We start from the raw sequence: 25,800 nt of genomic DNA on the forward strand, positions 1-25,800 counted from the left end.
ACAAAGTGGCCTGTGTACCAGCATCATACCCTCTCCTTCCTAACTGGGTGCACTGTGATTGAGTGCTCCAAATGTCTACCACCATGATGGACTGCACCTCAAACTGAATCCAGATAAGCACTTCCTTTCTTAAGTTATCTTTCTTGGGTCATAGAAAAGAGACAAAGACAAGTCCAGTAATCCACCTGGGCCATTAATTAGGTAATGGAAGGCCCAGTGACCTTGACTGAGTAGAGAGACAGTTTACCCAGAGCAAAGGTTTCAAAGTCATTGTGTCTTTAGACAAATGTACTTAAAAGTTTGAACAGACTGGGCAGGAGCTGTAGTCTCAGGTTTGATCCTTAGCACCCACCACACACACAACCCCAAATCACAAAGACATTCTTCAAAAAAGAAAGGACTAGATGCTAGAAGTAGACAAGATAGTGCAGGTTTCAGTAAATGGGGCAAACAAAATAACTACTTTTCTTTTTTTTCCAGCTGACCTCAAGATCTAGTTGAAACAATAGGATTGACTGCTTGTTTGCCAAATTGTGCTAACCTGGATATGTGTGAGCAAAGGAAGTAAACTTGGGGCAGATTTGTAAGATCAGATGCTCTTCCAACCATTTAGTGGTTTAAGAGATTTATAAAATACAATTTCTGATTTAACAACCTCCTTAAACCAAGAATAGATGAATGGGTGATAGATGATCGACAGACAGACAGAATAAAAGACTGCAGGCAGGATAGAGGACTTGCCTGCATGACCATCTCCTTGCTCTCACCACCAGGGTCTGGGAACCACTCATAGAGGACAATCTGGTGATCATCACTGCTCTGGTTCCCGTTCAGTATGATGGTGTTTTGGGGCAAAGTGATGGTCTGATTTGGTCCTGCATTGGCAACAGGTGGGTAGTCCAAAGAACCACGGATGATGAGGGCTGCAGTGGTGGAGTTAGTAGCGCCATCTGAGTCTGTGATGGTCAACCTATAAAGACAAAAGGAAGCTCGTACATCCAAGACTATGCCACACTTGGAAGTAAGTGGTCACCTTAGCCTGGTCAGACTAACCATTCCCAGAAGAGGTGAAGATGGAAACTTGAAAACTAGGTGAAGAAAAGCAAAGGAGGCAGGAGAATAGTTTTCTTTGCTTCTGTTGCCATAGGTTCATCTTATCTTTGAGTCATAAAATGTTCTCACATTATGGTTTAGCCTTTATGAATTTACTAGTCTCTGAGATGCTGAGTAGGAATTGCTTCCCCTCCAGGCAACCCAGAAGCTTCTCTAGACCACTCAATTCATTCTAAGATGTTAACAAGCATAACTCTCAAACCATGAACCAAACCCCTGGAATCTCCCCTATAAGAACTTCAATCCAAGTTAGGAAAAAAAAAAAAAGGCTTAAAAGAGCACATGAGAAGAAGAGGCACTTGAATAGCACACTGTTCAGAGTGCTCATTTTGAGGCCAAGGACGTAGGGGAAAGATTTTATTTCCTTCTGCTTAGAGATACTGCTTTTATTTTTATAGAAAGTGTCGGTATTAAGAAAGAGTTAAAAGAGAGTAAACTGGGTAAACACAATAAAGGTGGAACCCACTTGCCTAAAAGTGTAGTTACCAGGATCTAGATTCGACAATCGTAAGAGTGGGGAATCGTCCAGAAAGGCCTCTCCTAGGAAGGGCCCGTCGACTTCTTCCCAGTGGTAACTCACAATTTCAGCATCATCTGTACTTTCTACAAAGACGAAGAAAACAAAATCCAAAGTGATTTATGGGGAATAAGATGAAAGCTTTATAACACACTGAACGTTTAAATGCATCTAGTATAAGTAACATTCACACAGATGTTGACCATATACATTATGAACCACAGCTGTCTCCCAGCCCCTAAATTGTCATCACTATTTTTCTAGATTTGCATAGGGTTGAGTGGAGCTATTCTGAGGTGTTGAATATTTAGGAAGCAAAGTGGTGGGTGCTGTAGCACAGAATGCAGTCCCTTAAAATTCTGCTCCTACTCACCTTGGCGACATGCTACCAATAGCTTCATATCTGAACTAAAGTTTCTACTATAAAGTTACTATATTAATGATTAAATGTAAGTCCAGAGACGACTGTGTCTTGCATGAAATTTCCCCACTTAAAAGATCAAACCAGGGAGGGTCTAAGTCATGTTGAAGACCTGAGCTCAATTGCTGGGACCCTCAAGGTGGAAGAAGAGAATTATGTACCAAAAGTTGTCCTCTGAACTCTTCATGTGTGTCCTGGTATGCACACTACACACACACACACACACACACACACACACACACACACACACACACACACACACACCCACACACACACAAAGGCTGGAACTGCAGCTCAGTGATACAGTGCTTAACTACCATGCATGTGAAGCCCTGGGTTTGATCCCTAGTAGTGGAGAAGGGGGCTGTGGCTTGGCATGGTAGTTCACTAACACTGAGGAAACTAAGGCAGGAGTATCTCCATGAGTTCAAGGCCAGACTGGGCTACATGGTAAGACCTTGTCACTGGGGATACAGTTAAGTGACAGAATGTTTGCCTAACATCTTCAAAGGTATGGTGGGGTCAGTCTCCATATCTCAAAAATGAACAAATAGTAAAAGAGACCAGCAATGTGCCATAAGCAAACATAGACCTAGAAGGAAACTGGCTTTTCATCAAATTCATTTAGGGAAATAAGTTTATGTGGCCAACTAATTATCTTGTATGGTTTTTGTAACTAAGCTAATCTGAATCAGAAGATTTAAAAAGCTGTGAGGTCTTTTCTCATACAATCATCTCCATTTAAAGTGTCCTTTGTCATCCAGGCATGAAGGTACATGAGCCTATAATTCCAGTCCTCAGCAAGGGGTCAAAAGATCATCAGGTGGTCAAGGTCAACCTTAAATACGTAGCACGTGTGGTAAAAGCCACATAAGAAAGCAAGCAAGCAAACAAACGAGCAAAGGTGCTGTATGTTCATGGTGGGGGGGGGGATGTGGACATGACACCCAATAGCCTTCAGCAGTCCCATCGCTGTCACATCCACACCTGCACACTAGTAGACAGAGCAACACTCGGGAGCATCGGGTGTGAGCACGCCTTTTCCCTCTCAGCAGGACGTGGGGTTAACCTTGTGACTGGACTGGATGAACACAAACGCAGCTGCAGAGCACTTCACATTGTTAAACCAAACCGAACACTGGATGTGTTCACAGTATATTCTCATTTGTCTGGACATCGAGGTCACACCACCCTCATCCTCTACTTAAACAATAAGCTCTGAATAAATTAGTAAAGCGAGATACTGCCCACTGTCACTGAGGCCAACCCCATTTCATATTTAAAGGCTCTGTCCAATGGCTAATATTGCAACTGCTACATGATTCAGAAAAGAATCCTTAGTAATTATTTGAATTACAAATCAAATATCCCACCTTAATGGACATTGTATTTGTTTGTGTGTAGTTTGTTTTAGATGGTGTCTCACTTATCTCAGGATGTCCTGAAACTCCCTAAGTCACTGAAGATGACCTTGAATTCCCGACCCTCCTGCCTTTGCCACCCAAATGGCAGGTATGCTATCACTGCCAACTGGAAGCTGAAGAGCCTAGGACAGTTTATCATGGTGTAACTGTAAGTCTTCCTGGTCTTGACACAAAGCACTCAATCTGACAGTACAAACAGAAACCACAGAACATGGAGGGTACGCACGGCTGCCGTCAATCAGGGCTGAGGTCAAAGGCAAACTGAGCTCTTGTATCTGGGGAGAAACAATAGCTACAGGTGGCTGATTGATTCTTGCAGCTGTGGAACAAAAAAAAGACAGCAACTAAGCCTATACTGCACACACCAGTCAGACACAAGCAAAGGCACCCTATTTCTAAATGCTTACTCTAAACACCCTGTAGAGGTCTTCATACACATACTGCTGCCCCTCTCCTCCCCACACACCTCCCTGGGTCTCAACTGTGGAAATCTCCCCAAAGTGTCAAACCCTTCTTGTGGATTTTGAGCTTGTCTGTCTGTTTACAATTCTCTAGGTAATCCCAGACTCAAGGGATAAGTCATGAAATGTGTGCTGTGGTTACAGAAAAGAAGACTAGATTGTAGGGCCTTATTTATCCTAGGAGTAGTGGTTTGAAAAAGTTTTACCCCCATAGACTCCTGTGTTTTAATGCCAGGCAGGCCATAGGGAGTGGCACTACTAGGAGGTGTGGCCTTGTTGGAGGAAGTACATCTCGGCATAGGCAGGCTTTGAGGTCTTCTATGCTCAAGCTTTGCCCAGTGTGGAGTAAGAGCCTCCTCTGGCTGCCTGCTGAACAGTCTCTCCCTGATGTCTGCAGATCAAGATGTAAAACTCTTGCCTCCTCCCACACCATGTCTGCCTACAAACTACCATGTTTCATGCCATGATGATCATGAACAAAACCTCTGAAACTAATTTTCATATTAAATCACCAATTAAATGTCTGGTGTATAAGAGGTCCTTTGGTCATGGTGTCTCTTCACAGCAATGGAAACCCCAACTAAGACACTGAGGTAGCCTCCAATTCACTATGGATGATATTAAAGTCCTGATCTCCCTATCTGTGCCTCCCAAATGCTAGAATTACCAGGTGAATGAATACAAGTGTATTCAGTGCTGGGTAAGCACTCTACAAACTACATCCTCAGACAATGAACAGGATCCCAAATCTTTGATTGAAGGTACTTGGCGCCACCACTAGACTTCAGCTGTATTAAGGAGACCATGGAGAAGGTAGAGATGCTGGCCACTGGAGAAATGGGCAGGAGGTGGAGTTTCTGCTAACATGCTGACGCAGGCCAATGGCTCATCTGAACTGATGGGTAAGTGGAAACTGGAAGCCAGGACATAGAGCAGGTGTACCCACCGGGACTGAAGGTCACCTGCTCTAATCCACGTGAATACACTTTATTATGACCCAGAGATGGGCTTGCTAATCGGCCCATGACATGCATGTGCCCCTTATTCTTTACATATATAGATGGATGCATTTGAAATATCCATGCTCCTACATGAGAGCTAAATCATAAGGAAAGAAAGTGGATAGAGTAAGTGTTGCACAGGGAGGGCCAAGGTACAGTTCGTCTTCATTTAAGAAGAGCAAGCAGTTACCTGGTATGCTTGAGTAGCCATGTCACAAGAATGCTAGAGTTATATAAAAGGCAAAAGAAAACAAAAAGACCAAACCGAATCCTGTGCATTTTCTCTACAATGGTACCTGTGGTGGTGTAAGGGGAATAGCTCCCACGAGCACATTGAATGCTTAGTCACCAGGGAGAGGAACTGTTGAGAAGGATTAGGAGGTGTGGCCTTGTTGGAGTGGGCGTGGCCTTGCTAGAGGAATCATGTCACTGGGGGTGGCTTTGAGGTTTCTGATGCCTACCCCAGGCTCAGTCTCTTCCCTCTTCCCACACCCACCTGCCTACCTGCTGCCTGTGGATCAGGATGCAGAGTGTCCAGCTACTCCTCCAGCACCGTACCATGACTGCCTGCATGCTGCCATGCTCCCTGCCACAATGACAATGACCTAAGCCTCTGAACCTGTAAGAAGCCCTTAAGTAAATGCCTTCTTTATAAAGGTTGCCTTAAAAGAGTTGGTCATAGTGTCTCTTCACGACTATACAAGTCTAACTTGTATAAACAAAAATAAAAGAGTATGTATTAAACATTGTCTGGCCCAAACTTCAAAAGGCAGTCCAAATATCTAGAAATTAGCTCAACCTGAGCTGTAAGATTTCTGTAAAGGACAGCATTCCTCAGGAACTTGTGAAGTCAGTTCCTCTCTATCTAAAAGGCAGAAGGAGCATATAGTTACCCTGTGGTGCCTATCAGCATTATCAAAGCCCATGCTGGCTTCTAGGCTCCCTCAGTATCTACACTAAAAACTTTCCCCTCCACCATACCATTGAGCAGTCATGTTGTCAGTTTATACCACCACGTCATCCAGGTGCCAGAACTTGAGACTAGCAAAGCCAAGATGCCATTCTCCTAACAGACTCACCTGGCATAACTGTGACATTGACATATCCTTCTCCAAATGCATTCTCACCAGAAACAGCCACTCTGAAGGCATAGAGACCCACAGACAACTGCAGGGTGAAAACAAACACACAGGTGAGCACCTAAAGACATGGGCATCTGCCTCCTAGAGAAGGATGCAGTGTCTCAAAGACTTGGGAGGAAGTTTCATTTCAGTCTGTCTAGAACCGCTACCCATTTGAGAGTTGCACTCTAGAATACCAAGTCACCTACGAAGGCCTTTTGCTTAGCTACAGATGTCACAGGCTTTAAATCAGCCAAGGACAGCAGCTCTCACCTGGGCATGTATGGAATCCTGCTGTACTTTGGTTTTTGTGAAGTGGGGGTGGGTCAGTGCTACAAGAGAGCCAAGGGCCTCACATATACTCAACAGGGACTCTATATTGATCAGCGAGAGAGTCTGGAATCACATATTTCTAACATTGTTACTGGCAGAGGTCTCAGTGCCACATACTAGCATGGTAATACAGAAATAGCTCAGTCACACAGCAATGGTGTGAGTTGGTAAGGCACTGGGATTGGTACAGCCTTGAATAGGAAGACATTAACCTCATAGGAAACCAGATCCCAAGCTTCCTCTTGCTGCCAAGGAAGTGGTTTGTGTCTTCTTGTGCATGGAGCAGTATTTGGCAATCTAAGCACCTTGGGAACTAGAATGGAACTGCTGGAAACTCATCGAACATACCTGGTGGACACGAGATATCTTGAACACTGTAAAGACTGAAAGAATTAGACTCAGGCTTTGAACTCACCACACAACATGTCTCTCCACCCCAGCCTCTTTCTCCAGAGCTGTTATTTTGAGCAATTTGAATGAAGAAAAGCTACTGGATGTCTCCTCATTTAATCATCCATCTGCCTGATTGAGCTTTAATTGTAAATTTCTGATCTTTTTTGAGTTGGGAAATCTGATTATGTCTCCAAAGCTGACCTTGAACTTCTAGACTCAAGCAATCTTCTTGCCTCACTTTCCCAAGTAGATAAAACTGCAGGCACATGCCATCATGCCTGCCTTCTTCAGTCTCTCTTAATCCTAACAGGGACTTTGCTAACTGAGCCATGCAACCTGCCTTGTTACTTACCTGAGAAAGGTGAAGAGTCGGCTTGTTTTCTTGTTTGATTTTACCTTGGAAGTCTACAGGATGGCTCATTAAACTCCATTCATAGGTGTAAGCTGTGTCTGAGGGGAAAATCAGAAGCAGGAATGCTTATCAGATCTGAGAGGTCACCTTACAACAGTGATTGCCTTAAACCAACAGCATCAACTGCCTTAGATACATAGAGCTCTGCTTCCAGCCCTCATCCCAGTGAGGAATCACAGGGTCTCTGTGTCTTTGCGAATAAAGAGAAACAATCCCAAAAACAAACTGATCCCAAAAGCACATAAATGATAGAAAATAGAGATTAAAAATTAAACCTCCCCAACCTCACTGTCAGCATTTGAAAACCTTCCTTCTGGGCTGTTGTCAACCCCTGATTATCCTTATAATTCCCTCTTGTGTTATTTTGAGACAGGCTCTCACTATGACTTCTGGCTGACCTGGAACTCACTATATAGTAGATCAAAGTGTCTTCAACCTCACTGAGATCTGAATGCCTCAGCCTCCTGTGTGCTGAGAGCAAAGGTGCCGAGAGCCACACCCAACTCTACACACATTTAAACTGTATAATCCACTGTAGTTTTCCTCCTTTTGGTAAAAGGCAAATAGAGTTCGACTCATTTGTTTTTATAGGGGTTTATTTAAACACACAAAGTTACCTAAGCACCTCTACCTTGATGAAAGCTGTCTGAAGCTTTTTGATAGGAGGGTGGTGTCTCAGCTCATCTCAAGGACTGAGATGCAACTGACAGGCATGACTGTCCACTGTCTCTGTGTATGAAGTGACTGACCCATGTGACCTGACTGAGGATCAAATTGCACTGACAGGTTGTAGGGATGGTTCCGAAGCTCAGAATAGTGGGTTGCTGGGTGAAGGGAAGGCAAGCACTTACACCTTGGCCCTGTACTTAAATGTCTGTGTGTGGGTATTTTATGGGTGTTTGTGTGTATGTACATATGTGTATGATATATGTGTGTGGAGTGTATGTGAGTGTAAGTGTACATGTGTGGCGTAGTCAGAAGACAGACTCAGGTGTTAGTCATCTACTTCCAACTTGTTTGAGATGGGATCACTTGGCATTCATCTGTGCAAGAGCAAGAGATAGGCCAGGCCAGGTCTTAGCCTCTCTCTCCCTCCCATTGTGCCACCAGAGTGCTGGAATTATGATTCGTGCTAGCATCTGGGGATCTGAACACAGATTCTCAGGCTTACACTTTGTCCACAGTCCCTCACAAGCCCTGACACTTTTGAGCAGCTGGGCTGGAGTATTTTTGAGAGTCTCTCAACTGTGTTGTTAAAAACCACAGCATCTGCAAGCAAGCCTCCCACTGCACGTCAGCCCCTCTCCTCACAGTGGATCTTCCTGGCCTCTGTGGGTTGTCACAGACAGATCAAGGTCTTGCATGCGGCAACCCCTCCTCTCTGATATAATACTGTGACCTTCCAACCTGACCAGTTAAAGATTATGAATGACATTTAACTTCTTTAGACAACTACTGCATTTACCCTACCTCAGCAAAACTTGACCATCACCCACCGTGGAATATTGAGAGAATGCCCGAGCTCTACCAGTCTGAGTCACCAAGAATACCAGACTCTCACCTGCAGGGGGCGCTGGCTCAACAGAGGCCTTCAGTTCTGCTTCTCCATTGGGTAAGGTTAGTACTAAGTTATCTCCAGCAGACACAGCAAGAGCCTTTACTAAAAGTTAATTAGAAACAGTGCATGTCATTATCCAATACAATGAGATTAACTATGTCTCCGTAAATATACCTGTTCTGAGAATGATCATGCCTCATATAATTTTACCTAAGGCACCCCACCTTGGGCCAGTGTGCTCTGTTATATTGCAAGATAGGCCTGGTAAGTTTAAAACTTCCTACATGAGTTGGCATTGTGAAGAAAATACTCATTCTGAATGAGCCAATGTGTTGGGTGGCAGTTTTACCAGTAGGTGAAGGACCAGCGATTGTGTTTTCTCTGTTGCAACCAGCTTTTTCCTGACTCCCTGGTGAGCCGTCCTTACTTACACCAAGGCCAAGAGTGCTCATAAGTGTCTCAGTGTCATTAGCCGGGCTCAGAGCCAGGAACTCCTCATAAATGACTGCTAATGGCCTTGCTCTTGGAGCTTTTCCAACAGGAAATCCAGGCACGCTCAGGACCTGAAAGGTACTTTAACTCCAGCAGCAAGGGCATTAACTTTCATCAAAAGCAGTTCCCTACTAATGCAGCAAAGCTCATTTACTGTACAACCTGAATGGCATTGCTACAGTCCTGCTATGGCGCTGTAGGTTTGCCTCAATTGGCATTAGCTTCACTGTCATTCATGATTTGGTTCAGAATAAACTATTTGGATTGAGTTTTCTGGGACTCTAGCCACCCCACGCCCCTGCCACCATCCAAGCTTATTAAGAGCTGTGTCATTCTCAAAGATACCCCAATATTCTGATATTACCATTAGCAGCCAGGGATCCCAATCCCAGCTTCTCTTCCCCACACAGCTTCTCTTTCACCACAATCCTCTCCTTACTAAGTTCAGGATCAAAGTCAATAAAGTGGAGGTTAAGGAACAGCAGAGAAACAGAACTGAGTAGGACCAGTTTAGGGTGCCCCTGGGATACCAGTCAGGTCTCAAATGTAGCTGAGCCTTTATGGTGGTGGAATTACTATTATTTGAGACAGAATTGTATACAGCCCAGACTGTCTTTTATTCTGTATGTAGTCAGGAATGATCTTGAACTCCTGGCCCTCCTGCCTCCATTTCCCGAGTGCTGGATGATAGACTTGCACCTTCACAGTCACCCTTTGAATTGAGCTGTAGCTATAACCATCCTCATACTCGAGTTGATGTTGGATGCATTAATCCCCACTGACCTTCTGGACAATGGGTCTTATTTTGGTTTTTATTTAATTTTCTTGTCACTGTAGTAAAATACCTGGCAGAAGCAACTTGAGGAAGGAAGGGTTTATTTTGGCTCACAGCATACACAGGTACACAGTCCATCAAGGCAGGGAATGCAAAGCAGCAGGAGTGTGAGGCAGCTGATCACACTGTGTCCACAGCCAGGAAAGATGAATGCTGAGGCTCAGCTCACTTTCTTCCTTTTTTATGCGGTTCAGTCTGACCCACCTCATTGAACCTAATCTGCTGGGGGGGGGGGGGGGCATGTAGAAAGGGGAGGGGCAGCCTTGGCTGTTCTTCATTCTTTTTGGATCCTCTTGAGGCAGCACAGAGGGAATGCGTCAGCAGAGGTAAGACTTGGTCTTACAAGGTATTTAGGGTGACTGTATACCTGTCTTAAGTCTAAGTCAGTTTGAGTCAGTAACTGACCTACCTGAGTTCCACTGAGGCCAAAAACTGCAGTCTCTGGCATTTAGCACCTCATCATAAAACACCAAGGGATTGAGTAAAGTAGCCTTTGTTCTGTCTCTTCAGGAACTGCATGGCTCTAACTCCCTGCCTGTTAGTTGAAGTTCCAGGAAGAAAAAGGGACACACTGAAAAGTGATTTCAGCTTTATTTCTATGTTCTCTCTAAAATGTTTACTATGGAAGTTCTCTAAGAAAAGTGGATGAGGGAATTAAGCAAAGGATTAATTGCTAGAGCCTTTTCCCTCTTGTCTAGATGCCTCTCACCTGTCAGGCTAAGGGAAGTTTGGATCAATAAACTTCTATTGAACCAAGAGAAGAGAGTCACACAGAAAGAAAAACTTCTACACAAGCAAATATGGATTAAACCCACATAAATTCATATAAAGATTCATGTATATACATTCATAAATCTCCATTCAAACCAGCTGAACCAAGCTTACATGCTATCTCATAATTACATACTTACACACACACACACACATACATGCACACATACACACACACTCATATTTACATGAATATACATGTAAATACATGGAGCAAAAGACCAAGTGCCAGAACAAAAAGTATTCTGGATGAAAAATGAGCTCTAATCTTTACTGCATAGGGAAAGAAAAGGTTTCTACTCTTTTATTGCTAAATGAATTAAATCCAAGTCTGTAAGAAGAAAGTTTTGTCCTCTTTAATAAGAGGAAACCTTCCTTGCTATTAAAACCTGTTCTGTCCCATGGTAAGGAGAAAGCTGCCTATTCCTTCTGTTTTCTCCTCAGCTTCTTTTTTCTTTCACTCTGCATTCTGCATATTGCTCTCTTAATATTTTAAGTTGCTTCATAATTTCTAAGTTATTCCACTTTGCATTCTCCTTCTAATTTTGCTCTCTCCTCCCGCTCTGATGTAACAATGCTCTTACTCTCAAATGCCATGTTCCCAAATGCTATCTCTCCAATGTTATAACCTCCAATGTTGTCTTTTCTAGTCTTTTTGTACCTTTTCTAGGAGAAAAGATCACATGGTTTTCCCAAGCATCCACCTTCTTTTTTTTTTTTTTAACAAAAGTTCACTAGAAGTTCAAACATAAATTGAGTAAGAAGTTTACACAGAGAATGTTTACATGCATATCCATTAGGAGCAAGTATCTGGCCAAACATTCATCATCTGTCACCAGCTCTACAGGTTCATAGAGAGTTAAAAATCATAACTTCTATGACTAAGTTATTAGTAAAGTTTTATATAGATAAACCCAGTCAATATTTTATCTTCTGTCCTTGTACCTATAGTAAATGATTAGTTCCTTTTTTATGACCTTTGGTTAATAGTTTTACAACCTCTTGGAATGTGCTCTAAATTGCAGATGCCTGCTTGCTATCACACAAGCAATTAACTCATGACACTTGAAGACTAGCAGAGTTCTCTTTGCAGTTTTGACATCAAAAAGGAGTTAATAGCAATCCTATTATAAAAGAGCTTAATAATTACCAATATAATTTTAGGAATTCCTACAATATCATCATTAAGAATTAAGAAATTGTCTATCTGTCTATATAGCATAACTACAAGACAGTACAATTTTGTTGTTCTGCAGAAATCTGCTCAAAAGGGTAGCCTAATGCTAGTGATTGCAAAATATATATATATATATATATAAACAGGAAAAGCATAAAATAGCAGGAATCTTTCCTAAAATGAAGTCTCCTTGGTCTTGTCTGTAGAAGCAAATCCATCATTAACTGTACAGTCCATGGCAGAAGCATCTCAGGAAGATCGCCTGCTAGTTTTTAGCTTCTCCTTAATGGCTCCTGGCACTAATCTAGATAATCCTTCCTATTCTAGGCTCCTACCTTGCCCTCTTCACTCGCCAAACCAGCTCTAGCCAAACAATCTCCTTCTGGTTCTTCCAAAATGTTGTTAAGTCTTGACCTCTCTTCCACACATGATAGAAGAGATCACTCATGGTGCTGAGATTCAGAAGTCAACACTCTCAAGACGAGTGCTTTCCCATGGAGAGGAGCATTGGAAACTAGAGAACACTGCAGGCACTTCTGACCTGCCATGTTTCTTCTGCTTCCAGCATCAGGACAGGCTTTTTGCAGTTTCCTCATCTCCCCATTGAGATCACCCCAAATAGAAATACAGCTGCCTTTTGTTCTTGCTAAAAGCTCATTAACCAGAAATACATACAACACTCAGTCCTTTTAGAATATGTATTGCTTCACTATATAGAACAGGCTAGCCCCATGTGAGCTGGTTCACCCTAACCCCCCCCCCCGTCCCTCCTACAGAAGGTTTCCTGGCACTCCTGGGAGGTCAGGTAACCTTCCTGTGCTGCCATAGCATCCTCTAACAGGGTTGAGGATTGAGTATCAGAGCCACCCATCTACCTCCTCTTGCTCTGTAGAGCCACAGAGGGAAAAGGCAGCATGTGACTCAGCATGTGATTCATCTCTTCCTCTGGTTATAATAGCACTGTGGCAGTTATGTCTCAAGGCTGGGGCCAAAGGGAGGACTAAACCATAAACATTGTCACTGGTAGATCCTTTAAATGTCTTCTAATTATATTTTTCAAAAGTTACCTGTCCTGGAAGTGGTAGGTGACAAGGGCCACGAAGGTGAGATCAGCCCAGGGAGGACTGTACTGGCAGGAAATGTTGGGGTGCCAGGATCTCTGCTCCATGGAGTGACTGTAAAAATGGAGCTCTTTTCCACCGTGGTTGGGCTAGACTCCAGGCTGGCAGGGGAAGGATTATGGGAAGGCATTGGAACCTGTAGGATAAATTAAAAAGGGTATCTTGTTATGAAAAAATTGTCTATTTGGGTTGAACAATAAGAAAGCTGAGCAGTGGATTGTTTGTGCCCACCCTCTCCAAATTCATACACTTAAACCCTGACGCCCCTGGGATGGTTTTCAGGTGAGGGGAGGTAGAGTAGGTAGTCAGGTCACTGGGGTGAGAACACTCATAACAGAACCAGTGCCTTCATTACAAGAAGACAGAGCTGGTTGGTGGCACAGGCTCCTAGTTAGTGTACTCAACAGGTACTCGTAGGTAGATGACCTAGGAAGAGGAAGCTCTGGCTTCTTTCCAAACTGTCAGCTTAGAGAAGGAAACACAGCAAAAGAATGCTGTTCTGTTTTCCAGTGAGGCTCTGACAGACATTCATCCTCTGGCATAGGCCTGAGGTAGCTAACACCCTTTGGAGAAACCTCCTTGGGTTCCTCTAGCCTGAAAAGAGTCTGGCAGAGCTTAGCCCTGTGTTCCTTGCCTTGCCTATCCCAGCATATCTCAAGCACACCCACCTTTTTTCCAGAACTATTGTTTGGTTGCTCTTGGAGCTGTAAAGTCTCTTCTCCCTCCAGTCCCTCTTCTGTAGGTGATGCAGTCACAGAGGAAGGCCACATACTGCTCATTTCAGAGTGTCTGGGTGTAGGGGACCAAGTTGACTCATTCAGGGACTGCAGCTGCTCCTGGTCCAGTGGGTAGGGCGTGAGGTCCTGCAGCTTCTCTGTGGAAGCAGCTGAGTTGTCTCCCGTAGCTGAAGCATTGAAATCTCCATCACTGCTGGGCAGCAGGCTCCAGTCGGGGTACTCTGCGCTGCCTCTGGGGTCTTGTTGGTTGGAGGGTTGCAGGAGGCCCCGCTCCAGTTCCTTGTAATCATCCGAGTACTCAGCAGTCTCCTCTGGCCCCCCATCTTTGCCTAGAAAGGGCAAGTCCTTCCTGAGGTCCTCAAGGGAGTCTCCCCAAGCTCCTGAAGGGGAGCCCCTGCCTAGCATCATGTCTCCATAGTCCAGCAGCTGCCCAGACCTCTGGACAGGTCTGCGCACGAAAGTGAGGTAAGATCGGATGGGGCCTGTGGTCCTGGGCTCGCAGTTCTCCGGGCGCATGCAGTTCACCAGATAGCAGCTGCCCTCAAACCACCAGGCCAGGTCACAGCTGGGCAAGTCACAGCAAGCTGCTGTACAGTCTCCCACAGAGAAGGTGTGAGACACCCGCATGATTCTAATGCTTTCCAGGTTAGGTGAAATGATGGCGTCGGAGTAAGTCCTGCCCTCAGAGCACTGCTGAGAGCTGCCACCTGAAGACCAGAGTGGTACATGACTCAGTACAAAAAGTCAGATTGGTAAGCAGACAAAAGAACTGCTCAGATCTCAAAAGAGGAAACACAAATGACCCATAAATATCCGAGCTGCATCATACGCCTGGAATATAATCCCAGCACTTTGGAAGTGGAGGCAGGAGGATCAGGAGTTCAAGGTCATCCTTGAGAGCTGGAGGCCCACGTGGGTGGGTTACATGGGACCTGGTCTCAAGAAAACATCAAACCCAAGTTCATATGCAGAATCTAGATTTAAAGATGTGGGACTTTTATGCACATATATGCATATACACATATGACTTGGGAGTACTGGAAGAGGAAGGTTTTGAAAGGAGAGGGAGGAAAAGGATAATGGCAGGAAAGGCTGACAGACCACCATGCTTTCTCTCATATTCAGAATGTAATATACATACACACATACATTCATATCCCAGGGAAGCCACTCAGAAAACCAGAGGCTCCTCCATCCCTGGCTATTCAGTCAGCCATCAACACTCCCTACAGAAGGGTCCGCTGCATGTTGCTTCCATCCAGATATCACCTGTCTTTCCACCAATTCATCCATAGTTCACTCACTCACTCATCCATCCACCCACTGCCTTGTCCACCTACCCTCTATTCTTCCTTTTCTCTCTCCACCCCTCTATTCTTTCTCTCCACATATGGTTTTCCAACTAGCATGCACCTTTTTGCCTACACATTCTATCTCCTCATAGAATTACATTCTTCCTACTGTTTCCCCTTTTATGTAATTTACAACAACCCTTGTGTAAAAATTAGTTACAGAAGTAACAGAAAAGTATCTTTGTTTTATTGATGTTGTTAATAGATTTTTTTAATCTCACAGGCTGATGATAGATCATATGAAATGAAAATGTCCAAGATAAAAAAAACTTGTCCTCAGTACATATGTCTAATCAAATTTTTGTTTGTTTGGTTTTCGAGATGGGCCTCACTTCGTAGTCCTAGCTAACCTGGAATTCACAGGGACCCATCTGCCTCTGTTTCCCAAGTGCTGGCATTAAAGGTGTGCAGCACTGTGACTTGTTTTACATTCCCTTTGGTTTTACTCAGATTCTCAATAATAAAATATTCATCTTTCTACAGAGTCACTACAGTGGGCACTGGCATATACTGCATGGAGTGTGGCTTCTTGGTTTCTGTGACAAAACAACAGAAGCAGACCTCAATAGCATGGGAGTCCCTTCCTAGTAAGGGATGATTGTTCACAGTTGTTTTTGATAACTGTTGCTTTAGTCACAGACAGTTTCTAACAGAAAACACATGAAAATGGCTGCATGGTGCGTTGGAACCACCTTTTGTGTAACCCGTACATAGATCACTGTAATAGACAGATTTTTAGTAGCACAGTGGCAGGTGTCTCGTTAGCATGGTAGGTAGATTAGCAGTATCATAACACAGGGCCAGAGCCAGGAAGATTGCTCAGAGGGTAAAGATGCATGCTTCCAAGACTGATGGCCTGAATCCATACGGTAGGAGAAGAGAGGAGAAGAGAATTAGAGAATTGAATTCCATGAGCTGACCTCCACCACACACAACACACACACACACACACACACACACACACACACACACACACACACACACACACACATACATTAAATGAGCAAATGCAACACAATGCCAAATATCAGATCTATGGAAAGACTATTTCATCCAATGTAAGAGAATTTAGAACTGCTACACATATTCCTTTTCCAATTTAAAAAAAAAAAAAAGGAACAGGTGAAGCTGATGTCTCAAATACAAATCTAGTTTGTAAATCATACAAGTAGTTTTGGTCTATCATTTTTCTGAGAAGAGCTAGATCCAGGATATAGAGGAAAGACTAATTTACTAGAGCTGAACACCACAAAAGCCACACCTCCTAGGAAGAGCAAGAGAGGATGGAGAGCACAGGTAAGGAACCCCTACCTCTCCAAAACATTGCCTTTTTATGACATCTCTACTTGACCTATACGTAGACCAAGCCAGAAGTTTCTTCCTGACCCAGATGGTCTGATGTGCTTTCATTCCCTTAAAGACATGTGTCCTGTCCTGCAGCAAGTGAATCACAGCAAAAGCATGTTTAATGGCTGGCCTGGAAACCATAAACCACGGAAGCCAACCTTTACAGGTCGCTCAGGAAATGACGATGGTTACCTAATGACTTCCTACCTGCCATGGCTGCCAGCAGCAGCAAGGAAGACAGTACTCCTGGTGGGGACACCATTCTGCCTCACACAGGATGAGGCTTCCAAGGCAGTGGATTTAGAAAGACTCTCTTTGATGGTTGATGAGCCAGTCAGATGTAGCCTTCTAGAACTTCAAAGAAAACAGAGACAAAAAAGAAGAAAGGATTAGGTAAATGTGGAATGAAACACATGGCCCTATCATGTATTCATGTTAGTGGAGAGCTGTCCTGTTTACAGATAGAGTCATATCCCAAGCAGCCATCTCTCCAGAGAAGTGTGTTAAAATGCCCAGGACAGTTGATTCCTCAGAAGACCCAAAACAAGCTGAGCACAGCAGCACACGCCTTTAATCCAGAACTCTGAAGGCAGAGGCAGGTAGATCTCCATGAATTTGAGGCCAGCCTGGTCTACATAGTAAGTTCCAGAACAGCCAGAGCTAAATAATGCCTCACAAAACAAAACAAAAAGCAAAAAGTTTTATGACAGCTCACTCTACAAACAGAAAACAAAGTCCAATCAATTGAGAAAAGCAAGGCTCTATCACAGTGTCTTATGGCAAAGGAGTTAACCACTGTCAATTGTGTTTAGCAGAGGAGAGGCAAAGGCAGAAGAGAGGAAATGCTATTTAGTGGATAAAGGGGAGGCTTTGGGCGTGTTGGGAGAGGAGGCTGCTACTATGGGAGACAGTCCTGGCTAGCTAGAAGTAGAGCATCCAGTGATTAGTATGAAGAACTGTACATCCGAAAGGAGGGAGCCTCAATTAAGAAAATGCCTCCATAAGATAGGACTGTAGGCAAGCCCTGTGGGGCATTTTCTTAATTAGTAACTGGTGTAGGTGGGGCCATCCCTGGACTAGTGGTCTTGGGTTCTATAAAAATAATGGTCTGAGCAAGCCATGGCGAGCAAGCCTGTAAGCAGCACCCTTCTGTGGTCTCTGCCTCAGCTGTTGCCTCCAGGTTTCTGTCCTGTTTAAGTTCCTGTTCTGACTTCCTTTGATGATGAACAATGATATGGAAGTGTAAGACAAACAAGACCTTTCCTCTCCAACTTGATTTTAGGTCATGGTGTTTCATGGCAGCAATAGAAACCCTAACCAAGGCAGGAGTGTATTTGCTTTGTCTGGTTAGTTCCAAGCTAGGAAAGGGGGTTTAAAAATTAAGGAAGTGATCAATTCGTGGGTCCTGCATACTTTGAGCTAACTGATGTAGGAGGCATTATGTAGCCTCATGAAGTAATGGAGATGGCAATCCACTTCCCAGAAGTCTTTTGGCAGGCTGGCTTCCTGGACTGTTTGTTATAGATAAAGGCTTAGGTTCCTGGGCAGGTTTTTGTGATTTGCGGGTCAGAGTTCTGCTTTTATATACGTCCAGCTACTAGCATTCATATCTTCAGTGTCTCGGAGCTCATATGCCCTGTTCTTTCACTTCTAACACAACATGTTCTTTACTTACCAGGATCTCTTAGAATTACAGATGGCCAAGTGGTAAAGGAGCTATGTTGTTGCTGCTGTTTGTTTATGGGTTGTAAAGTGTTTAGGTTTGCATAAAGTCATGGTAGACATAAAGAAAATAAGAGCTGTTTTACTGAACCTTAAAATCCATTAAAACCAAAACCCTTTGGCCATCTACTGATTAATTTTTTTAAGAGGCAAACACAGTCTGGATCCTGACATCATCCATTTGATCACTACCATATTCTCCCTTAGGGAATAAAATGTTAATCCCAGCTCTCAGGAGGCAGAAACAAGATGATCACAAGTTCAAGACCAGCTTGGGCTACATGAAACTCTGCTTCAAGAGAGACAAAACATCCTTATGGCTGGAGAGGTGGCTCAGGGGATCAGCAGGACCTGCTGATGGGTAGAATGGAAGGTGGAGCTAAGGACAAAACCCAGGGGAGTCAGCAAACACAAGAACAAGTGCCATTACACAGAGTGGGAAACAGTTGAAGAGAAATGTGTGGGAGCTGTTATGCAGGACATTGTGGACAGCCACCTCAACCCAAGACTTCCTCTGAGGCCTGGGTGAAAGGACAGAGAGAAATTTAGTTCTGTGTCTCTGTCCAGGGACAGACTTGGCAGTGCTTGGGAGGCAGAGGAAATTGGCTCTCTGTGAGTTCCAGGGCAGCACGGTCTACATAGCAAGTTTCAGGACAGCCAGAGCTACATAATAGAGAGACCATGTCTCAAAACAAACAAACAAACAAGCAAATAAATAAATAAATAAATACCAAAGCCCTTTGCGAAGTCATACACGGACACAGATTCACAAGACAGCCTCAGTCAGGCACAAATACACACTCATGCAACAGACAGAAGGCAGACAAGGGGAGCCCTAAAGTAGAGGATTCAATGGCTCCCTTAAATGACATCAAGGGTAAGTTCTTTAGTATTGGTAACTTGGAGTATATTACTAATGCCTTTAGTCCATGCAGACATAAATCATACAACTTTAAAGAACTGAATTGTATAGCCACCAATAAGAGCTTGCATGCAGGGGTTGGGGATTTAGCTCAGAGGTAGAGCGCTTGCCTAGCGAGCAAGCACAAGGCCCTGGGTTCAGTCCCCAGCTCCGGAAAAAAAAAAAGAAAAAAAAAAAAAAAAAAGCTTGCATGCAGATTCTTCCCCAGCTCTTCGGGATAAGAATGCAAGCTGTTAAGTAGCTGTTTGGTCCAGATTGAAACATTCCCCCACTGGAGGAGGCAGAAAGGTTCTTCAAGCCCATGAAACTTAAAGGGTCATAAGGCTCCTCCCTTGGGTTATGAAAAGTTATGAGGTTAAGAAGACTCTTCAGTGGTATAGATGCCGGCAACTGCCTCAGGAAAGTCCGGTGTTGTAGTTTTCTGAATGTTTAGCCATGCTGGGTGAGCTTTTTGGTGATGAAGTTGCTCCTGTAAGTAATGTCAATGAACTCATTGGTCCATTCAGCTGAATAGACTTGCATTTTTGGAGTACTGTTGCCCTCTCTATTTTTCCAGGAAAAGCCACCAGCACACCTCAATGGAAACTTCATCTGAGTCTTGATTTCAGTCCCTTATAAATTCTAAAAATGTATGATGTTTTAAGTCACTATTTTTGTAATTATTCTACAGCAACATCAAACTAATACAGCAGGCAAGTGTGGCAGACTTTGACGTTGTAAAATATTATGCAACCCTGTAGGCTAAGAAGGGATAGTGAGTCCTATTACTAGGGACTAGAAAAACACAGAGCCATAAACTGCAAGATTGAAAACAAGTAGAAGGATTGCCAAGGTATGTCCATTACTAGAACTCAGTAAAGAACTGATTTAGTAGTCTCACACTGACTGTGGCATAGGTGTATAGAGCAAGCATTTTTATGGGGCTGTAGAAATAGTCTAAGAGTTAAGAGCACTTGCAGCTCTTGTAGAAGACTCAAGTTTGGTTCCAAGCATCTACACTGTGCAGCTCACAACCACGTGTAGCTACAGCTCCAGGGGATCTAATGTTCTCTGGCCTCTATAGGCGCATGCGTGCATACACACACACACACACACACACACACACACACACACACACACACACACATGCACACACACACGCACATACACACATACACACACACACATGCCCACACACACATACACACATGCACGCACACACGCACATACACACACACACATACACACATGCACACACATACACACATGCACACACACACGCACACACACACTAAATCTTTAAAAACCTTTAAATGAGGACTGGAGAGATGAATTCGTGGTTAAGAACTCTGACTGCACTCTTCTAAAGGTCCTGAGTTCAATTCCCAGCAACCACATGACGGCTCACAACCATCTGTAATGGGATCTGATGCCCTATTCTGGTGTGTCTGAAGACAGCTACTTGATTACATTAAATAAATAATATTTTTAAAAAATAGAAATACCAAGTCATGTAAAAATTTAAAGAAATTTAAATGATAAAAGTTTCAATAAAAATATGCACTCAGCCCAGCTATTGACTTTTAGAATAGAAATGTATTTTACACTTGATCTGAGCCAAAATGCTGGGATAATACAACCATAACCCAAAATTCAACTCAAAGAAATAAAAAAAAAACTGGAAAAAAGAGCCATGAGGTAACAAACAGCTCAATATACATTTCCTGATAGAATTTACACGAATCTGGAAGAGGCAATAAATGAAGATAAAAGTTATGAGGTTGAGCGACTGAAAGGCCTCAGTTCTAGGACGCTGGAGCAGGAGCAAGCCCTGTTAAGGACTTTATCTTTGGCTCACTGTGATTAGAATAGTTGTCCTTAGCTTCAGAGTAAACATACAACTTTTTTTTTGAACAGGGTTTTACAATTTACCTCTGATTTGCTAATGTATACCACCAGGATGTCCTCAGACTCACGGGGCCTCTGCCTCCTGGGAGGTGGGATTAAAGATGGATCAAATACTTAAGTGCAAATACACTTTTAATGATTTATGTGAGCGAGACTATTAAGACCCTGATATTTAACCAGGCGTGGTGAAGTACACCTTTGATTCCAGCACTGTGGAGGCAGAGGCTGCTGGATCTCTGTGAGTCTGAGGTCAGCCTTCTGGTCCACATAGCAAGTTCCAAGACAGCCAGAATTATACAATAGAAAGACACTGTCCAAAAACAAGAGCAAAACAACAACAAAACACAACAACAAGTTGCTATTTCATATGTAGTTTGTGGTGGCCTTGAAGAGTTGTATCAGCTTTAGTACTGGCTTTCAGACTACCCACTGCTCTGAAGACTTGGCGGACACCTTGAGGAAGCTGCAAAAGCAACTAGAGCTGTTTATTGCTGAAGCTGAACTCTGACTCCAAAGGAAATATTTCAGCCATGATTCCAGGAGCCTTTTTGTTATCATAAGCCTAGATAAACCATTTCACACAGGATGAGAACATAGGACATAGGTCTCTTGGTGGCCCAGCAGAAGACCTATGACACTAGGTGCAAACACAATCCTTCATGTCCATTAAAGGACTATGCTATAATTGCTACAAAAACCGTTGCCATACTCCCTTCTATTATGAGCAAGGTGTTTGGCTGAATTTGTAGGGCAGCCAGGAAGGACCATCCTGTACTATCCCTGGTGTTGCAATGTTAGGATCATTTAAAAACTTCTCTTAGGTACTGAAAATCCCAAAGTCTTCCAACAGTAGCATGGCTAGCATACGAAACTCCCTGGTACCTCCTTCTGTCCTACTCACTGTCCTATTGCTGTGAAGAGACGTCATGACCAAGGCAACTTTAATTAAAAAAAAATGATGTAACTGTAGGCTTGGTTACACTTTCAGAGGGTTATCCTATTGTGGCAGAAGCATAGTGGCATTCATGGTGCTGGAGCTAAATCCTGATCCACAGACAAGAGATGGTGGGCCTTGTGTGGGTTTCCTCCAAGGTTACCACCTACTACAACAAGGCCACACCTCCTGATCCCAATAATCCTTCCTAAAAAGTGCCATTCCCTGACGACAAGGTGTTGGAATATATGAACTTATCAGGGCCATTCTTATTCAAACAACCGTGTGTGTGTGTGTGTGTGTGTGTGTGTGTGTGTGTGTGTGTGTATGTATTTTCTTCATATTCAGTTTTCCCTCTTCCAACTTGTGTTCTCAAATTTTTTCCATAAAATTATTCAAATATTAACCAAGAGATGATTGCAATCTATTTTGATTTTAATTAAGTAACTTCTTTGCAAGCTTTAGTCTGAGTTTTTTCAAGTAAACTGGTAATAAATTAAAAAAAATTTATTTAAAAATTAAAAACCTGGGCTGGAGAGATGGCTCAGCGGTTAAGAGCACCCGACTGCTCTTCCAGAGGTCATGAGTTCAATTCCCAGCAACCACATGGTGGCTCACAACCATCTGTAAAGAGATCTGATGCCCTCTTCTGGTGTATCTGAAGACAGCTACAGTGTACTTATATATAATAAATAAATAAATCTTTAAAAAAAAAATTAAAAACCTAGAGGGCTGTAATCAGGATGTAAAGTGAATAAAAATGAATATTAAAAAAATTAAAAGCCTGACCAGCACAGGGTATATCTGTATGTGGTATGTGCATGTGTGTGGTATACATGGAGGCCAGAAGAAGGCATTGAGCCCTCTGGAGCTGGAGTTGTGAGCCATCTGATGTGAGTGCTGGGAAGAGTCTTTGGCAAGAGCAGTATGCACTCTTAACTGCTGAGCCATTGTTCCAGTCCCTCTTGTCAACCTGTAAGCTTCCTCATCAGTAGAACAGGTTGGGCTGGAAATGGAAGATAACATCAATGGGATTATACAATGGCAAAGGCAGCAGCTGCCACATCAGGAGCTGGCAGTGGTAGCAGCAGCAGCAGTAGTAGCGGCAAGAAGGCAGCTGGAGTGTTCCAGGCAGCTGCAAGGGGCAGAAACATTGGGAGCAGAAGAGTCAATGGTTAAAAAAACATGGCCCAGTCTCTGTAACAGTCCCAGGGAGCTGCCAAGGAAGGGGTGAAAATCTGTGCTATTTAACTCCCAAGAACTATAACTACGGCTGCTGTCCAAAGATCCTATGTAGACCCGAGAATTGTCTCAGTAGAAACCCTAAGACCTCAAGGTCCCAATTCCCTAGGTTTTCCCAGATGTTGTAACTTGAACAGGCACAGCCTGGTACTGCCACATGCTAGGGCTGCAGGTGGAAGAGCCCAGTCATAGCCCAGTCATAGCCTAAGTCTCTGGCTTCTAAAGTCAGGTACAGTAGGGCTCCTGCTCTGCTCTTAGGGCTTGGACTTGGAAGCCTCTGGGTCAGCACCGTGCATTTGAAGACCCAGAACTACTGACGTCAGAACAGCTATACTGGTAGGAGGTACCTTTACCTACTAAGCCACACTGATGGCCCTGGCAGTAGGGTTTTATTGCTGTTGCTTTTGGGTTTGTGGATTTTTTGGGGAGTGGGGGCAGGGAATCATGCAACCCAGATTAATTTCAAATTTACTATACAGCCAAAGATGACTTTGAATTCCAGATCCTTCTGCCTCCCTCTTCCAAGTGCTAGAATGACAGACACAAATCAACCATGCTCGGCTCAGTTTTTATTACTCAACCGCACTTCAACAAAGCTGATGAGGAAAAAAAAAGTAATACAAGGGGCAGAAACTTCCCAGAATTGATAGAAATTGATAGAAAATAAAAATCCCCCACTTTGACATTCTGAGCAGGTGCTAGAGTGACAGTTTGAATCCTTCCAAAATGCATTTGGAACTTAACATTTATGAAATGTAACAAGGCCAGAGCTCTAAAGGATAGGATTTATATTGTGTGGTTTTTTGAGACAGGGTCTATGTTGCGTGTAATAATTTAAAAAAAACAACCCACACTATTGCTGGCTGTGCTCTAGTAATGTGGTCTCCGGCCCCAGTGGTCCCCATGTGGCAACAGCCCAACAGGAACTTGCCTTAGAATGCTCACATTCCCAGTCATCTACCCCCTACAGCTAGCTGTCACAAATCCCTGTAACCCAGTAGAATCAAAACTCTAGAGGCTAGTAATTTATCAGCCAGATTTATAACAGTAAGTTTTCAACGCACAAAATGTGCAATGAACTCAGAGCCAACTGATACTGATATGAGCTGCCCACCTAGATTGGACAAATTGTCCTATATTATTCTATCCCTTCTATGACATTCATAGCTACCTGTGGCTATTTAAAGCCACATGGATCAGGTTTGTCCTCTTCTTCCTCCATCTTCTCTGTCGGTCTGTCCTCTCTGCCTCAGTCCTGTCTCTAAAACTCTCAGCCCACCTTTTTTCACTGCCCAATCACAGACTCCAGTCTTAGATTTCACCTGCCCTCACCCATGTGTGGGCAGCAATCTACAGGTCTATGTAGTTTTGGCTAGCCTATAAAATAGATTTTTAAAGGAAATAGAACAATAATCTACCAGTTATTTCATGTTTTTATATTTTATATTTACAAGAAAGCAAATCTTCTTTCAGAGTATTAAATATAGTTAACTGGGTATTAAATTGACATGCTTTTGATCATATCTGTTATATTTATTGTTTTTATAAAGATGTTACAAGGAAAGATGTTTCCATTCTGATGTTTCTAATGAAACTTGACTTTATACATCAATAAAAGTTTTGGCCATATTAAAGTAATTCTACTTTTAGTGACATGTTATTTTGAAAACATAAATTTCTTTTCCTGAACATTTTTATCTCAAAAATAACTTTCATTGAATTGGCTCTGTGGCTAAGAGCACTTGCTGCTTTTCTAGTGAACTCAAGTGGGCAGCTTATAACCATCTGTAACTCCACCTCCCAAGGATCTAGCACTCTCTTCTGGTTTCTGTGGGTACCCAGACAACATGTGCCACACAGGCAGCTACATAAATAGTTTTGAAATCTTTTTTTAAAATGTAACTTGTACTTAAAGTTTTGTTGTTTCTTTTTGAGACAAGATCACCAAAAAACCAAACTTACCTAGAACTTGATAGATTTGCCAAAGATGACCTTGATCATCTTGCCTGAATTCAGGAATTAAACTGGCTGTGGTGGCACATGCCTTTAATCCTAGCACTCAGGAGGCAGAGGCAGGAGGATCCCTGAATTTGAGGCCACCATGGTCTACATAGTTCCTTAACAGCAAAGCTATACAGAGAAACCATGTTTTTTTTAAAGCATTTGTGTAATATTATTTTATTTTAATCATTTTCTAAATGGGCCTCTTAAGTTTGGATCCTAGCACCTAGATCTGAAGCTCATAAGTGCCTGGAACCCTAGCTCTAGGAATTTAAATTCCATATGCGGCATACATACATCCCACACACAAATCAAAAATAAAAATGTTTATTAAAAACAAAAACAATAGCATCCTTCTGTATTTCCAAAGCTGGAATCCAACACTAGGGTTTGAACAACCCTTACAGCTCAGATGTAGGAATTCTATTGTTCTTATTTTAATTCTTATAGAAATTCCACTGAGTAGGCCTTACTATTTTCTCTATTTTACAGATGAGAAAACCAGG

General features: G+C 43.1%; 1 protein-coding gene across 3 annotated transcripts in view; it reads right to left on the bottom strand.

Annotated features, from left to right (window-relative positions):
* Kiaa0319 (KIAA0319 homolog) overlaps positions 1–25,800 on the bottom strand; it is a 63,188-nt gene that overhangs the window by 35,615 nt on the left and 1,773 nt on the right. For all 3 annotated transcript variants that reach the window (NM_001197023.2, XM_087591042.1, XM_087591041.1), the window contains 9 exon segments: positions 742–970; positions 1,584–1,716; positions 3,702–3,794; positions 6,017–6,104; positions 7,137–7,234; positions 8,758–8,856; positions 13,097–13,286; positions 13,819–14,594; positions 16,794–16,940. In NM_001197023.2, the coding sequence (NP_001183952.1) occupies positions 742–970; positions 1,584–1,716; positions 3,702–3,794; positions 6,017–6,104; positions 7,137–7,234; positions 8,758–8,856; positions 13,097–13,286; positions 13,819–14,594; positions 16,794–16,848 (1,761 nt within the window). In that variant the 5' untranslated portion in view covers positions 16,849–16,940.

Source organism: Rattus norvegicus, chromosome 17 (genome assembly GCF_021556685.1).
Source record: "Rattus norvegicus strain SHRSP/BbbUtx chromosome 17, alternate assembly SHRSP_T2T, whole genome shotgun sequence".
Taxonomy (NCBI): domain Eukaryota; kingdom Metazoa; phylum Chordata; class Mammalia; order Rodentia; family Muridae; genus Rattus; species Rattus norvegicus.